Source organism: Serinus canaria, chromosome 4A, assembly GCF_022539315.1.
Source record: "Serinus canaria isolate serCan28SL12 chromosome 4A, serCan2020, whole genome shotgun sequence".
Taxonomy (NCBI): Eukaryota; Metazoa; Chordata; class Aves; order Passeriformes; family Fringillidae; genus Serinus; species Serinus canaria.
The window spans coordinates 5,336,997-5,354,320 of NC_066318.1; the positions used below are offsets into that span (position 1 = coordinate 5,336,997).

The following is a 17,324-nucleotide window of genomic DNA, read 5'->3' on the forward strand; positions in this document are numbered from 1 at the left end:
TCTCTGCAGGAACCATGTTCTGAGCCAAAACAACTCCTGTCAACCACAGCAGAAAACCCCAAGTTGGCAATAAAGATATTGCTCAAAAGAAGATTTAATATTCCTTTAAAATGGACAATTACCAGCTTTAAATTTTGCCTTCCTGCCCCCCTAGCAAAAAAAAAAAAAAAAAAAAAAAAAAAAAATCCCCTTTTGACCTTAGAAATCTGCCAGAATTTACTCTGAGGGCACATGGAGGTAATTCCTGATGGGCTTCCCTCCCCTCTGGATGGGATCTCCCCCCTTCCCAGCAAGAGTTAACACCCCAGACAGACAGAGCAAGCACCAACAAGTCCATCCACAGCCCCAAGGCAGCCAACTACTCATTGAGTTCATTATCACTCAAAAGGTACAAACAGCTGCAGTAAAAAACCCAGCTCCTCTCTTCATGCTGCACTCCAAATGCACCTCATCAGCTGCATATCCAGATTCCCTGTCTGATCCCATTTTTCTGTCAGAGGTTATGTTTTATGGGAAAACGTGAGAATTCAAGTTTTCCAGGCAGAGCCTTCCTGCAGCCCCAGGAACAGCAGCAATTGCAGTAAAAAATTAAAATAACCCCCTAATTTCTCAGTCTAAGCTGTTCCATCCTCATGGGTTGGCAACAGTTCCAGCTGCCAGCTTTAAATGCCTTATCCTATTTTCCTGTCCCATGGGAAAATTAGAATAAAGTGCTGGTTAAGGGAACCAGTAGCTCAGCAACTTGTTTGCAAAGTTGAAGGAAATAATTGCTCTGAAATGATTTCCTGGATTAATTTCACTGAGCCTGGCACGTGGGGAAGGCTGGAAGGATCACAAAGGTCTGTTTAGGCCATTTAGTGCCTGCCCCACAGCCCTGGCCCCACACTTCCCTGGGAAACCCAGGGAAAGCTGCTGCTGCCTTATGGATCAGAAAATATAAGGAAGAATTCAAAGATTTATTCTTATTAGAATATATATTCTAATAAGAATAAATCTTATTAGAAAATATAAATATTATTATCAAATAAGAATGAGATTCAAATATCTGAATTTAATTTCTTTTTTTCTGGACAGGGCACTTCAATCTTCTCAACTCTCTGGGAAGGAATGCTAGAATTATCCAGTTAAAACAAGGATTTGAAAAGGGAAAAGAGACAACTGGGAAGATGGCCTGAGAAGCTGCACCATCCCTAGAAGTGTCCAAGACCAGGCTGGAGCAATCTGGGGCAGTGGAAGGAGTCCCTGCCCATAGAAGGGGATGAGCTTTAAGGTCCCTTCCCACCCAAACCATGCTGGGATTGTGGGATTAAGGAGCACAATGGGGTCTGTCTGACACAGCATCTCCCCAAGCCTCCCATCTGCAGATAATTTACAACCACGGAGCCTGTACCTTCTCCCAGGTGGATTTGACTTCCAGCCCAGCTCAGGGAACACCTTCCCTGTCTGCCCCCTCCCTCTGTGAAAGCCAGAGGTGACAGGAATTGCAAAGAGGGATTAAAGGACAAAGGCAGCACTCAGGGACAGCACCCCGCTGGCCTGGCACACAGGGATTTAACCCTGCTGTCCCACAGGGATGGGATTTAACCCCTGGGGCACCAGCACTGGGAGCCAGGAGGGCTCTGAGCTCCCAAGGGCCATGCAAGAGGCAGTTCTGGCAGGAGGCAACTCTTCCCTGATCCTCTCCTCCTCCATCCTGGGAGCCTCCAGCAGCTTCCAGCCATTGTGGCCACTGTCCTGCCACACCACGCAGTGATCACAGCCCCACACAGCACAAACAGCCCCTGTCCTGACCACCATGGCAAAGCCACGTCACACAACAGCCACTGCCACGAAGCCACCACCTCCCACCATGGCAAAGCCACGGAACACAGGACCCTCCACATGGACATAAACCCACACACCATGGACATGGGCCCTCACACCATGGAACACAGACCCTCCTCCCCATGGACATGGGCCCTCACATGATGGACATGGACCATCCCCATGCACATGGACCCTCACATCATGGAACACAGGTCATCCCCATGGACATGGGCCCTCACACCATGGAACAGAGACCCTCCCCATGGACATGGCCCCTCACACCATGGAACACAGACCCTCCCCATCACCATGGGCCCTCACATCACGGAACAGAGACCCTCCCCATGGACATGGCCCCTCACACCATGGAACACAGACCCTCCCCATCACCATGGGCCCTCACATCACGGAACACAGACCATCTCCATGGACATGGCCCCTCACACCATGGAACACAGACCCTCCCCATCGCCATGGGCCCTCACATCATGGAACACAGGTCATCCCTGGACATGGGCCCTCCCACCATGGAACACAGACCCTCCCCATGGACATGGGCCCTCACACCATGGAACACAGACCATCTCCATGGACATGGCCCCTCACACCATGGAACACAGACCCTCCCCATGGACATGGGCCCTCACACCATGGAACACAGACCATCTCCATGGACATGGCCCCTCACACCATGGAACACAGACCCTCCCCATGGACATTGGCCCTCACACCATGGAACACAGACCCTCCACACACCACACAAACCCTCCCCATGGACACAGACCCTCCCCACATGATGCCACCTCATGTCACGCATTGCCTGCAGCTGCAAGGCCACACAACTCAACCCCACACCACACAGTGAACTCCAATCCTGATGGGATCCTTCCAGTTCAGCAGATTCTGGGATTCCACTGCAAGAGCCACCCCCAAGGAGTGCATCTCAGCTCCATCCCCAGAGCAGAGGTGCAGCCAGGCAGGAGGATGCTGGCAATCCCATTTGGAAGGTGTTATAGGGCTGGCACCCCATCAATAGGGTCCTGCATCATTAGGACTTTGCACTTATAACTGAGCTTCACTGGGGCTTAGGGAAAGAGCTCGTTTCCATCCACACCCATCTGGGAGTGATTATTCCTGCTGTAGTAGCATCCAGGCCGACTGGCATCGGCACCATTAGCACACAAACCCAGAGTTTAACGAGAGAGCACTTACCACTGAAACCGCCCCATAAAGGCACTTAGCCACGGTAAAACTGCAGCCAAATCTCCCACTTAACCACGGTAAAACTGCAGCCAAATCTCCCACTGCACCATGGTAAAAATCACATCAAACCTCCCTGGGATTCCGTGCTTGGGCACAATGGATCCTGTACTCCTCTTCAGGGACAGGCTTCTCACTTACTGCACAGAGTTTACTCCATGCTTCACATCCCCCAAACCCCTCACAGACCCGTACCTTCTGCAGCCAGACACCTCTAAAAATAACATCCTCCCCAAGTGTTGAAAGATATTAAAATATAAAGCCATTAACATATAATAAGACTGGAATGAGGGCTCCGCATGCTCTGAAGCTCTCAGGGTTTGGCTTCCAGTCAAGAAAAATATATTGGATTAGTCTGAGAGCAAAATTAGGCTGGTGTGCAGTTTAATTAGCATTACAAGACACTACATGTGTATGGGAGAGCAGGGAAGATTTATGTTATTATGTGGTAAGAGAAATAATGTTAAAAGGTTAAAATAATATGGGGTTGATATGGCACTATTTACTCTGGGGTTAAGGGAAAGATAACTTTGGAATGCCACTGAATGTTGTTAAAAACCCAAGTTCAAGGATTTGCCAGGGAATTAATCGAAAAATTGTGGAAAAACCCTGCAATTTGGTCATGGGTCAGTCAAACACTTACTCTGGCAATAATATTCTCCATCAAGGAACTCAGTTAATGCTGACAAAACATCCTGGTCCTCACATGATGTCACAAGTTTTTCTCCTTCATGGAATGAGCAGAAAATAGAAAATAAAATCCCAGTTCAACAATGGAGGAGGTTGGAGGGGCAGAGGGAAAGGCACCTTCGCAGCACCATAAATCCGGGAATAAGGACTTTGGGAAGGTCCTGATGGAGTTGAAGGTGTCCCTGCCTGTGGCAGAGAGATTGGACTCGATGGCCTTGAGAGGTCCCTTCCATCCCAAACCCTTCTGTGATTCCAGAATTCCCAAAGACCAGCCAGGCTGCTCCCACCACAGGAATTCACCCCACAGCACCTGCAGGGATGCACCTCCAGCCCTTGGGGAAAGCTCACACTGTATTTAATTTCCCAAAGGATGCAACACATCCCACAACCACTGCCAGGCTCCTGCCACTCTGCAGCATCTCAACAGGAGCAGTTCTGGATTCAGGCCAGATTGTGCATGGAATATTCACAGGCACAGCAGCAGGAATAGAGAATTTGAGTTGTGAATGAAGGTAACCAGAGCCTGACATTTGCCACAGAGCTCTGCACGTTCCCTTTATTGCCCCCTGAGAGCTTCTTCCAGCTACAAGCAGCACCACAAAGTGGAGTTTGAGGGAAAACCCACTGTGAGGGCACATCCCTAACCACCACCTTCCTTCTGCACACACCCAGCCTTTCCCTAACCTGGGAGCAGAGCCATGAAATCCCAACACACGGGCCCTGAGCAGGGATTGAAAGGTCAGAGCCCACAGGAGCCATGTGGGGCTGCTTCCAGAGGAGGCTGGAGAAGCATTTCCAACAGGAGCTCTGCTCAAAGCTTTCAGCACGTTGGGCAGGTTTCAGCTGGGATGCAGGAGCCAGACACGGGGATGAAGATGCATGGATGAGCCACAGGTATGCTCAGGGTGGGAGAAGCCTCTGGAGCAGCTTCCACACCTTTACAGCCTTTGTGCCAGCCACACCAAGAGCTGCCTCTTACTCTGGAGCCAGAATTAACAAAAAAAAAAAAAAAAAAAAAGGAAAAATAACTGCAATTTCACACTGGTGAGGGAAAAGAAAGGAAGAAATTCTTCCCTGTGAGGATGGGCAGGCCCTGGCACAGGGTGCTCAGAGAAGCTGTGGCTGCCCCTGGATCCCTGGAAGTGTCCAAGCCCAGGCTGGACAGGGCTTGGAGCAACCTGGGCCAGTGGAAGCTGCCCCTGCCCATGGCAGGGGGGGGCACTAAATGAGCATTAAGGTCCCTTCCAGCCCAAAGTACTCCATGAAAGCAAGGATGGGGAATACCGATGTGGGCACTGCTCCAAAGTGGGAACATCCCTTGTTAGAAAGGTGAGAAGTGGAGACAGAGATCAGACACCTTGGCACCGGGAAGGTGAAATGCCAGTCAGCAAATTGCTGCTCAGCACATTTTTTTGGATGACTCAGCACCTCCCCTCCTTCCCCCCACCAGCTGCAAGCGCCTCCACAATTAGTTTGACATAAACGATCCCTTTTGATCCCATTCCCGGGCTTTGGAAGTTTTAATCCCCAGCTTGGGACACTCTCAGGGCACACATTTCACCCAGCATTGGCCAAAGAACAAGTTTTGGCAGAAATGTGGCAGCACACGGATTTGGTTGGAGAAAAAGCATGGGAATGATGCTCTGCACAACTCAAATATTGCAAGGATGATTTTTTGACAGCAAAATACGATTTAATTTAGGCACAAAATCCTATAAAGAGACACAGTGCCCTGATGTGGATCTCTACAAGCCTGACAGAACCCCTCTCCCATTCCACAGCACGCCCATCCAGAGGGATTATTTGGATTTTATTGGTGGAGCCAAGGCTCCACCACTCCCCAAACCCTGTCTCACACCTCCAAGCCACTGAAGAGTCAATGAATTAAAGCAGCTCTAACAAACTCCTCATCGCGCAGCCAGCGTGGTGATGCAACACCCGGCGGGTTCTGGGACAAAGATGTGAAACTACAATGCCTCAACCTCTGCCATGAAAATCTGCCCTTCCATCCCAAATGAGTTACATATTTGGATACCCTGTGAGATAGGGAAGCAGGGCGTTATCGAGCTGCCAAATCTCACTCCTGTTATGAGGTCATTTCTGGCATGGAGCCAGGTGAGGTTTGGGCCAAAATCTCAGCACTGACCATCGCTCCCCGTCCTTCCCCCCACGCTCCTCTTCCTCCTGCCTCAGGTCAGGAAGTGGGGGGGAAATAAAATAATTCAAAAATAAAGAAAAAAGGGTCAGGAAGGGGAGTATCTTTTGGCTTTAAATCAGTTTGTACAATCACAACACACACAGCACTCAGCCTCTTCACTGAGTAGACCTCAGCAGCTGAAGGAGGTTTGAGGGCTCACAGCACTGTGGACATTGGTCCCCCCCAAATGAACTCTGACCATGGTCCTCAGGAGAGAAATGTCACTGATCACATCGCTTGAATTAATTATTTAGTAATTTCAGCCCCATTTATGCAAGCATCACATGTGTGGGATCATACTTTGGGTTTATCAGCAGCACAGCTTGGAAGGGCTGCTGGGAACCCCACACGTACCCCAAAGCTGGACAATAACTTTCTAAATAAAGCTGTTTGCAAACATCTCATTTCACTGCTTTAATCACAGAAGGGATGCACCCCAAGACACCCAAAGTGCTTGTTTTTAGCTGCAAGGCAGAAAAATCAGCAAGAAATGGGTGAGCAGCACCACTACAAATCCCATTAATCACATGAAGTCACCGCAGCCATTCCCAAGCGGAGCGGCTCGGGACGCTCAGCCTTCTTTCCCCATGTCCCTACTACCAGCAACCTTTCTCTGCAACCCAACTGCTTCAATGTGCCCCAAAGAGTATTTCATCTCAAGCCTGACAGGCCAGATGTAGAATAAATAAATAAATAATTAGCGTTACCTTATCTGGAGTCCATCAGCTGCAGGGAGCGATGCTCGGAGCTCCGTCCGCATCCAGAGACAAATTATCTAACGCTGTAATTTATGAATGCCTCAAGTATTTGCCCTGGTATTTCATTATATGCTCGCTGCAAAGAAGAGCTCGAAAAACTAAACAGATCCAGCACGATAACACGAAAGGCACTCCAGCCGCGCGCTATTCCAAGGCAACCCAGGAATCCCAGCACGACATCAAACCACTCCGGCTCGCTCTGTGTTGACACTGCTGGAGAGGCAGCGAGGGCAGAGCGATGACCCGGGAGCTCGGCTTCCCTCCGCTTCAACGCTGGACTTGGATTTATTATGGGAAGCTGCGGGACCCAGGCAGCGAAGGAAGCGCAAGCCCGGCTTTCCCGGGGGCAGCCGAGGCCGGCGCAGCGGAACGGCTCCCGCTGCCAAGTGGGAGGAAGAGTTCCAAACTCGCCGCTTTATCAAGCTATTTTTGTCCTTCCCCCCACGCACTGATAACCAGCAAGGCGAGGACCGCCGGGGTGCCGAGGCAGGGCTTGGCATCTCCCCCGAAACCCCGCTGCGACTCCGCGCAAAGCCACCCAGCACCTTGGGGGAGCGGGCCATCCGCTCCGGAGGCTCGGAGGGGAGGAAACTCCTTCCTCCAGCTTATCCTGCTCGCAGCAGCGAGGTTTCGTGCCTGGAAAAAATGAGCTAAGTTTGCGAGCGGAGGCCCCAGCTCCGCTCCGGCTCTCCCAGAGGCTCTCGGGACAGGCGACCCCCCCCAAGGGCTGGGGACACAGGCGAGGACAACCGGGAGGCTGCTGCCCACCTGTCCTGCACAGGCTGAGCAGCTGCTGCGGGGGGACACCGAGGCATCACCCAAAAGATGATGCACCTGGGCTGGGAGAGGAGTGCAATCAGGAACACAGCGCAGGAGGAAGGAGGGGAGCGAGCGGAGGCCGTGCGGGACCGGGACCCAGAGCGCACGGCGGGTGCGGGGCCGAGCCGTGCGGGGCTCCCCGGCAGCAGCACCCCGCGCCCGGGGGCACCCCGTAAGGGCAGGGGCAGAACCGCTGCCCCCGGCCAAGGCTGGGCTGTCGGGACACACGGCGGGTCTGTCGCGACAGGGAAACTGCGAGCAGCAGGTGGAACACAGGCGGCCCGGCAGTCCGTCACCCCCAGCCCAGAGGAGCTCCCCCCGCACTTCACCCCGCACCGCGAACTGGGGCTTTACCCCCTTTTTCCACCAAACTCCCCCGAGGAGCCGCTCCGAAGCGCCCCAGGGCGCGGCCCCCGAGCGTGGGGATGGAGCCGGGGGATGGCCCCGAGCAGCGCGGAGCCCCCGCGGTCCCCCCGCCCCCGGCCGGACCCACCTGCTGGCGCCGCTCCGCGCCCTCGGCCGCGCGCTGCGGGCGGCCCCCGGCCGGGGCTCCGGGCGCTGCCGCCGTCCCGTCCCGGCGCGGCGGGGCCGCGGGCTGCGGGCCGCGGTCGCGGCGGAGCTCGGAGCGCAGCTCCAGGTAACAGCCCAACGTCAGGACATGCAGCGCCAGCGACAGCGCGAAGAAGCCGAGGAAGAGCCGCCAGCTGCCGCCGCCGCCGCCGCAGACGCAGCCGCGGGGAGCCGGCGCCGCCGCCCTGCGCTCCGCGCCCATGGTGCGCTCGGGCGGAGCGGCGCGGAGCGGCCCCAGCGCTGCTGCTCCCGGGGCGCGCCGGGCACCGCGGGCTGCGCGGCCGGGCCGCCAGCGCCCCGCCAAGGGGCGGGGCCCCGCGGGGAGGGGCGGGGCTCGGCCGCGGCAGCACCGCCTCAGCGTCCGGCCAGGGGGCGGGGTCTGGGCTGGGGCGGAGCCTAAGCAGCGGCGGCGGCACCGCGGGGCGGGGTCATGTAAATTAAGGGCGGGATCAGGATGGGTTTGAGCCGCCCCCTGCTGAGATCCCGATCCCTTATCCCTAATTTCTATCCCCGTTACTGTCCCGGTACGACCAGGCGCGGTGATGGGTGAGCCCCTGCCCAGTGCGGTTCAGGAGGGCCCAGTCCCCCTTCCGATCCCAGTCCCAATCCCGGTCCTGATCCAAGTCCCAGTCCCGGTACGGATGGAGCCGATCCCGGCCCCGGTGCCCGCAGTCAAGCATGGGGTGCCCAGGGCCGTGTGAGTGTTCTCCAGCTTTTTAAAGGTTGATTGTCACTGCTGGAAACTAATCGAAGCTAGAAAACAGCCTGGGAAAGGGTGAACCAGGGAGGGGAGTGGATTTGGAGAGGGAAGCATGGTATCGAATCACACCTGGTTGGGTTTGGAAAGACCTTAAAGCTCATCGAAAGGAGTTGCAAAGTCTGTGCTGGGTCTATTTCCAATCAGGGGGTTTAATTGATAACGAGAGGGATAATGAGATGATTAAGGTGCTGTGTGATGCTCACAGGCTGCCAGGGAATTTGAATTGAGAAATTAGAGATGTTCTGAACAAACTCGAGAGGTGGCCTGAAGAGAATAAGATGTGATTTTGAAAAGTAAAAGGAAACAGGGATTAAATACGAGGTGTTCATGGCTGCAGAGGAGGATTCCAGCTGGTTTTGGAGGATCACATTAAGCAGAGTGGGTCAGCAGTGCTGGGAGATGTCAGAGCCATCTGCAGGCAGGGCCAGCACCAAGGACTGTCACCAGCACATCCCTGGGATGGGTCCTGGTGAGCCCCCCTGGGTGGGCTCCGAGAGCTGGGTGGTCCCGTGCCAGGTCTGTGCTCCCAGACCTGGGGGCAGGGTGAGTTTCCCACAAGGCTGTCCCTTCCATGAGAAACCCTTCCAAGCCCTGGAACACATCGTCTGAGAATTTGTGGGGTCTTCATGACACAGATCACAGCCAGAAAGAATCCCACGGTGGCCTTGTCCTGCCTTTGGGGAGGAGGACAACCTTTTGCAACCCTTCCTGGCCTTTTTTTCCTGCAGTAGGGTTTTTTTTTCCTATAAGTCCTGTGTCATGGACATGAAATTCCAGGACAGTCTCTGTTTTCATTTAAGAAAGAAATGTTTCCCTAATATTTGGGAAGAGCAAAACTGGAAGCATCAAGCACTGCCAACCTCAGCAACTGAGGAGCAAAAAGCAAATAAGCACAAATGAACCCTCTGTTCAAAACCCTGCAATTATTTTAGGAACATTTATAATTATTTGAGTGCTTGGTGGTGTTACTGGTTTTCATAGAATCACAGAATACTCTGAGTTGGAAGGGACCCGCAAGGAACATCAAGACCAACTCCTGCACCACCAAAATCCTGTTTCCCAATATGAAAATCCCAACCCCAATCCCACATGGACCTAACCACACTTGCAGCAGCCTCATCCCATTTTCCAGAGTCATTTAGGTCACTTTGAAGGTGAATTTTAGAGGTCAGGTCAGCCTGGGGCTGGGTCAGCAGAAGATGTGATCTCTCCATTCCTGTCTTGATCTCATCAGGGATTTCTGCCTCCTAGAGCTGACCAGCATCCCACTAATTAAAAAGGAATCCCAGGTGATGACGGAATTAAAACATAATTAATAACTGGGATCCTCACACCTGGACCAGTCCAGCCCCACAGCCCATGGTTCCAATTTCTCCAGGATTTTGTTTTAATTCCTCTTGTTCTGAGCACTCCCTCCTCTTCCTCTGCTATCCCTGAAAAACTTCATTACATGGATGAAGAACCTCACAAGTTTAAGTTGTTCTTTTTATCCTGCCTGTGCTCCAAGAGTCCTGGTCCAGGAGAAGCAGGAGAGGGGGTGGGGAGGATGCAGAAGGGACAGGGATCCCTGATGCTCTGGATGGGAAAAAAAAGAGCAGTTGAGAGGGTCCTGGGGAGGGTGGGCAGAGGCTGCAGAGGAGGAGAACACACAGGGACATGTCTGGAAGGACTTTTTCTCTTGATTGCCAAGCTTGCTGTGTTTTTTCCAGCATTGCCTTCCCATCCCAGCAGGATTTAACTACAGGTGGGAGGAAGCTGCTGCAGCTTAGGAGCTCTCCCTTCCCTTTGGAAGGGGTACAGCTCTGCACAGCACAGGTGGCAGGTCTGAGTGCCCCTCCCCATGTGAATTCCACAGATCAGGGAATCTCTGAGTGATGTAAAGCAGTTTTGAGCCCATTTCCCATTTACATTTTGGCAGCAGCTGCAATTCCTGCAGCGGCTGCAGAGTCAGTTTAACATGTGTGACCTAAAAGCTTTGGAATTCCTGACTTTCTTTTGAGGAAAGCCATCCCTTGCTCTCTCAGTGATGTTCTCAACAACATGAGTACAATAAGGTCTCCTAAAACCTGAAATCCTGGCACTCCAACTGCACATCCACGGGTGTTTACAAGCCCTTAGGAAGGAAAATCCGGATTTTATGGAGCCTCCATGCAGCACTGCAGTCTCAATTCCTCTTCCTCAGTGAGATCTAAGATGTTCCATACAATCTGCTTTGCTCAAGACTGTTTTTTCAGTAACTGTGAGCTCTGTCCATGCAGGAAAGGTAATTGTGTCCAACTGCTTCCATAGGGGCGGGGATTGAGCAACATGTTCATCTTAGAAGAGCAAGATGTACTAAGGAATCACATTCATGCCTTTTTTCCTAGCTCTGCCAGGGACTCTTCCAAGATTTTCCCTCTCAGGGCATTGCAGTGTCTCTGATCATTCCTCTCTCCCTCTCATCTTCCTCCATGACTTCTTACAATAAACACTGAGTTGCTCAGAGAAGCTGTGACTGCTCCATCCTTGGAAGTGCCCAAGGCCAGGATGGAGGGAGCTTGTCCCTGGGACAGAGGAAAGTGTCCCTGCCCATGGCACAGGGTAGGATGGGCTTTTTACTAGAAGAGGGGAAAAAAAAAAAAAGCTGCATTGACCCTTGCTGGGTTTATTTTCACATTTCCCAGTGCACTGCTGACTTTTGAGGAGCAGCAGCACATTGACACCTCATTTTCCTGCCTGGATCAGGCTTTGCTGTGTTTTGAAGGAAGATGAGGCCTGGCAGCCCCACAATTCCATCCCAGAGCACGCAGGAGGAGGTTTGGCCAAGGAGGCCGACTTCAGCCTAAACACAACTTCTTGCAGAGGGGGTGAGGAAGATGCTGCTCTTGGTTCTGTTGTATGTTTATTTATATGTTATTTGGTGATAATGAGAACCAAATGTTCGGGATCTATTCAGTTCTTAAACTTTTATAGACTCATTGTCTTGATTTTCAACTGTGCAGCCGTCTCTAAGCCCCTGCCTCCCCCGGAATGGTGGCAGTGCCGTCGGTGACCAGGCTCAGCTGTGCTCTTACTCATCCTGGCTGGAACAATGATATTCCACACCACGTTATTCAACCTCCCTGGTGCCTCCTGGCCCCCTCATCCCGATCCCCTCCTCGGCTCCCACATCCCGGGTCAGCGCCGGAGCCGGCCAAGGCATTGTCCTGGGGATGCCACTTTGGGGCTGTGCTGGTGCCAGGGAAAGAGGATACGATCTGTGCCTGGAGGAGCAGACGTGATCCATGAAAGATGCTCTGCCAGAGAGCCCAGAGCCCGCACTGCCCCTCACCAAAAGGCAGGGAAAAGGAGGATAAGAGAAAGGAGGGAGATGTACCCATAACACTGAGCCTGACTGCAGCGAGGGGGATGCTCTCCCTGCCCCTTGGCAAGGATTTCTCCAGCCTTCCTGGTGCCATGATCTAGTTGGGCCCTAGGTTGGACTCCGTGATCTCTGAGGTCTTTTCCAACTTCATGGATTCTGTGCTTTTCCAGGCCTGTTTGCCCAGGAGCACAGGTCTGGATTTGGGGCTCCTTGAGGAAAAGGTTCCACCCCACAGAGCCACACCCTGTCCAGGTGGGACCCCCTCAAACAGAGCCCTCCCCACCCAAACCATGACTGCTCTCACAGCACAAGGGTGTGCAGCAGCTTTGCCATACCCTGAGAGGCCCTTCCAGTGCCTAAAGGGGCTCCAGGAGAGCTGGAAAGGGACTTTGGACAAAGGATGGAGGACACAGGAAACAGCTTTCCACTGCCAGAAGTATGTGGGATTAGCACCGTGTTGTGGGCATAAGAAACTGGAACCTCAGTGCCACCACTGGTGTCGTCTCCAGGCAGGAGGAATTCTGACAGGACAGCTCCTAGAAATCCCCTGCTCCAGATTTGTGGCCCAGATGCCCATTTCAGCCTCTTTGGCTTTTGCTTCTCTCTCTTTAGAGATATAAATTCCATGGAAAATGATTTGAGCCTAAAGATGCAATTTCTGCATTAAGAGAGACAAATGTAAAGTGACTAAAATCCCTTGCAGATGGAGCAGGGCGACAGTTCCAGCCCCAGTATAGAATCCCAGGATGGTTTTGGATGGAAGGGACCTTAAAACTCATCCCATCCCACTCCCTGTCATGGGCAGGGACAGCTTCCACTAGCCCAGGGTGCTCCAAGCCCTGTCCAGCCTGGCCTAGGGCATTGCCAGGGATACAGGGGCAGCCACAGCCTCTCTGGGCAATCTGTGCCAGGGGAGAATTTCTTCCCAAAATTGTCTCTAACTCTGCCCTCTGTCAGGTTGAAGCCATACTCCCTTTTCCTGCCACTCCAGACCCTTCTCCAAAGCTCAGTTCTGGCCTGAACTCAAACTTTCGAGTATTTTGGGTAAGGCAGGGCGAGTCCAGCATTAAGAACTGAAGCCCTGGCTTTAAAAAGGGTAAATCCAAGGAATTCATATCAAAGCAGGAACAGTCATAAGGAGAACATATGGAAGTGTCTTTTTCTGCTCACAGTGATTGGAAACTGCATGCCCAGGCCCTGATCCAGCTACAGGACCCCACATCCGGGGCTTAGTTTCCAGGTGACCTGGGATTTCAGCGATTTCCAGCCTTGGGATTGCTAATGTGAGATGACAGCAATAACCAGGGAAGGAAAACCCCACGTGTTTGTTCTTCCCAGCATGCCAGCACTTGTGGATTTAAGTGAGGAGAGAGATCACAAGGCTCAGACAGAATATCCTCCAGAACACAGCCCTAAAGCAGCAATTTCCTCTGCGGAGCCCGTGTGAGATCAAGGCAGGATAAAGCACTCCATGTGAGCCTGGCTGAGGGGATTTGGGAAGGGGCAGGAGCCATTTGTTGGGGATGGAATAGTAAAGATTAAATTGGGTGTTACAGAGGGACCTTTCCAGAGGGAACAGCTCCAGCTCCATTTGCCTTCACTTCTCCTCCATGAGAAGACTCCTGGCTTTGGGAATGCAGCATTCCTAAGCTAAACCTGCTGATAGGAACATGTGCATTTCATCTCAGAATGAATAAAAAAATGTTTTAAAAACAGCAAACCCTGTAATTTTGGTGAGGAATAATTCCCAGGCGATTGGAGGCAACGCGCTCTGGGATGGAAGGGCCCATTCCTCTGGATCAAGGGGATGGAAACATCTGCTTTATCTCACTGAGATCTGAAGAGGTAAGAGCTGACAGTTCTTTGTGGGAATCTTTGCTATCTCATTGTATATCTAAATTACATTAATTGATGTCCAACGTTGATGTTTCGGGTAATTCTCGTGGATCTCACAACCTTCTGTTTCAAATTCACAGTCTTCCACCACTCAAACTATTATTATTTTTACCAGTCCCAAGGGTGTGCTGGAGTCTCTTTGGTACAAATTAGAAAGGCTTTTATGAAAAACTCACAGTTTATGGAACAGAGGTTCCCGTTGGCTTCCTGACCCCGAGGTAGTGACAGCTCCCACCGGAGCCTCACCCACAGCAGGGGTTTTAGCACCGATCCCAACGCGGCCTGGGAGCTGACATGGGGTGAGGAACTGCAGTAATTTCCTCCAAGAGGGACAAAAAAAGCCAAATGTTGACAAGTTTATGAGTGCAAACATGTCAGGGGATCTCCTGGCAGTGAGGCTTTGCTCCAAGCCTGCGCTGGGCTTACCTGGGGCTGGTTGTTCACCTGGGCTGGGCTCTGAGCCCAGAGAAGGGATTTGGGGGAAGACAGAACCCATTCTGCAAGGAACAAGAGTGGGGTAGAAATGACCCAAAGATCCCAACACAAATAATTCTATTTAAAAAACCCCAAACTCAATGAGTTTTGGAGAAAAATCAAGCAACACAGCTGAGAGAAGAGAGTGGTAGGAAGGTGCTGAGACTGGAGGAAGAAGAGTCACAGAATCCCAGGATTTCCTGAGCTGGAAGAGACCCACAGGATCATCCAGTCCAAGTCCTGGCCCTGCACAGACACCCCAACAATCCCACCCTGGGTCTGGGAGAGTTGTCCAAACAGCTCTGGCAGCCTTGGGGCTGTGTCCATTCCCTAGGGAGCCCTTCCAGTGCCCAACACCCTCTGCAGGAAGAACCTTTCTCTAAAATCCAACCTGAACCTGCCCTGACAGCTCCAGCCATTCCCTGGGTGCTGTCCCTGATCACAGAGAGCAGAGATCAGAGCTGACTGTGAGCCCTTGGAAAGGTGACACTGTGAGTGTGAAGGGTAAGCAGGAAACCAGGGGGAGGTGGAGGCAGCAAACCCTTCCTCTTGCCCATCAAGGGCTTCTCTTCACTGCAATTAAAGTTGGATTAATAACGACATGGGTTTTTCAGTGGGGAAAACACAACAGTGAAACCTTGATCTTCCTCAGGTTCCAAAACAGATCCAAGGCCATGATCCAAAGAAGAAATCAGGGGAAGCAGAACAAGGGAAAAAGAAATTACCAGTGAAAACCATCTGGCTCACAGCATCCAAGGAAATCCATACAAACCCACCTTCCACAGCCCCTCCAGGCTCTGCTGGGGCAAAGGGGGCTGGAATGAAAAATTAATTGTAAGCTGTTACTTAACACAGATTTTGAGACAAAAAGAAGAGAACAAAGGAATCCTTCAGGCAAAAAATGTGGAAAATGACAATCATTAATAACGTCAACTCCTCACTCCAGGATTTTCATCAGTTGGCTGAGGTGGCATCACATTGTCAAGTCACAAAAGCCATAAACACACCCAAAAAACCTGACTGGTGCCAGAAAAATAAATGCAGAACTCACCAACATCAGGAGCTCCAGTTGGAATGCATCCAGAATGTCCAGACTTGGAAAGGCCTGAAATCATCCTGGAGTTTCCTAGTAGGAGGAAAACACCTGAAACTACATTCCTGAGAGGAGGAATCCTTTCTTCAGAATTCTTAATCTCCCATGGTCAAGTGTTGGTGTGAAAAACAAGGGTCTCAAGCACATATTTAGATCTCTGTTTCTGGATTTCCATGAAGCCCAAGTTCTCCTCTGCTCAGGGAAGTTGGAGAAGATGCAGGAGGTCTGAAATTGTTCAGAAACACACATTTGAAAAGGATTCTTTTCCTTTTTGATAACCCAGAAATCAGGAGCTGGTGTGCCATCTATTAAACTATAAATAAAGACATAAAAGAAGAATTCCTAATCCCCATCCAAGAAGGGCTGAGGTTCAAAACCCAGACCCCACCCAGGACTTCAGCATCTGGAGTGTCCCATCTCACACCTCAAAACATTCCCAGGCCTGGACTTTGATTTGGGTCTGCAGCCCTTTGTGTTGTTTTCTCAGGGGCGCAGCATTTTCCAGGCTCTTTCCAGCAGAATTCTTTCCATGCTGCCCATCACAATTTTTATGGAGTCACGAGGCAAATTTACAGCTGAGAAACTTCTCCCTGGCCCCACGCTGCCTCCCAGCTTTGATGTGCACAGCCCTATAGCCATGAAAATTCACATTCACTTAACTCAAATCCTTCCTAATCAAATCCTTGGGAATCAGCACGTTCCTGGGTGGATTTGCAGCTGCTGCAGCAGTTTGGGCACCACGTGGCCACCAAAAGCCTTCCCTGGGAGCTCAGGAGTGGCATCACTGCTCCCCAAGCACCCAGGAGAATGAGAGAGAGCAGCAGGGTTGTCAGGACACATCGCGCAAACAGCATTCCCAAAGGAAAAGGCCCCAAAATACCCTCCTGAAAAGGATGATGCTGCAACCCAGCACTCTTCACCAGCCCAGGCCCTTGCAGGACCCTTTTATGCAGTTCCTAAAGCCCAGCTGGGGCCCAGAGCTCTCAAATTGGGGCAGTTTAGGGCACACCCAGGAGGAATCACTCTGGAACTGGTAACCTGGGCTGCTGTAATTGCCTGCAGCAGGAAAACCTGAGGCACCTGAGGCTTCCTGGGGACAGGCTCCAGTGGGTGCTTTCCTGTCTGGAGGGACAAACACCTCTTCCATCCTCTGTGGGCAACCTGTGCCAGGGCCCTACCACCCTCACAGCCAGAAATTCCTTCCCAATATCCCATCCATCCCTGTCCTCTGGCAGTGGGAAGCCATTCCCTGTGTCCTGTCCCTCCATGCCTTGTCCCAAGTCTCTCTCCAGCTCTCCTGGAACCCCTTTAGGTTCTGGAAGAAGCACTGAGGTCTCCCTGGAGCTTTCTCTTGTCCAGGTGAACAGCCCCAGCTCTCCCAGCCTGGTCCCAGGACTCCAGCCCTTGGAGCAGCTCTGTGAGCTCCTCTGGACTTGCTCCAGCAGCTCCAGGTCCTTCTGATTTTGGGGTTCCAGAGTCTGAGGCTCTGAGTTTGGGGTTCCAGAGTGTGGCCTCACCTGAGCAAGGCAGAGAGACAGAACCCCCCTTTCCTGCTGCCCCCACTGGGGAAGTTCAGCCCCTCATTACCACCCCCAGCCCCTCTCACTGTGACCCACCAGCCCCCTAAATTCCCCCTCCTGCACCCCCAGCTCTGTGCC

The 17,324-nt window shown here is 52.2% G+C and overlaps 1 protein-coding gene across 2 annotated transcripts in view; it reads right to left on the bottom strand.

Moving 5' to 3' along the window:
• Positions 1–8,302, bottom strand: part of EDA (ectodysplasin A) — a 59,510-nt gene extending 51,208 nt beyond the window's left edge. For both annotated transcript variants that reach the window (XM_030228906.2, XM_030228905.2), the window contains exon 1: positions 8,024–8,302. In XM_030228906.2, the coding sequence (XP_030084766.2) occupies positions 8,024–8,302 (279 nt within the window). The remainder of the gene's footprint in view (positions 1–8,023) is intronic.
• Positions 8,303–17,324: the final 9,022 nt, after the last annotated feature.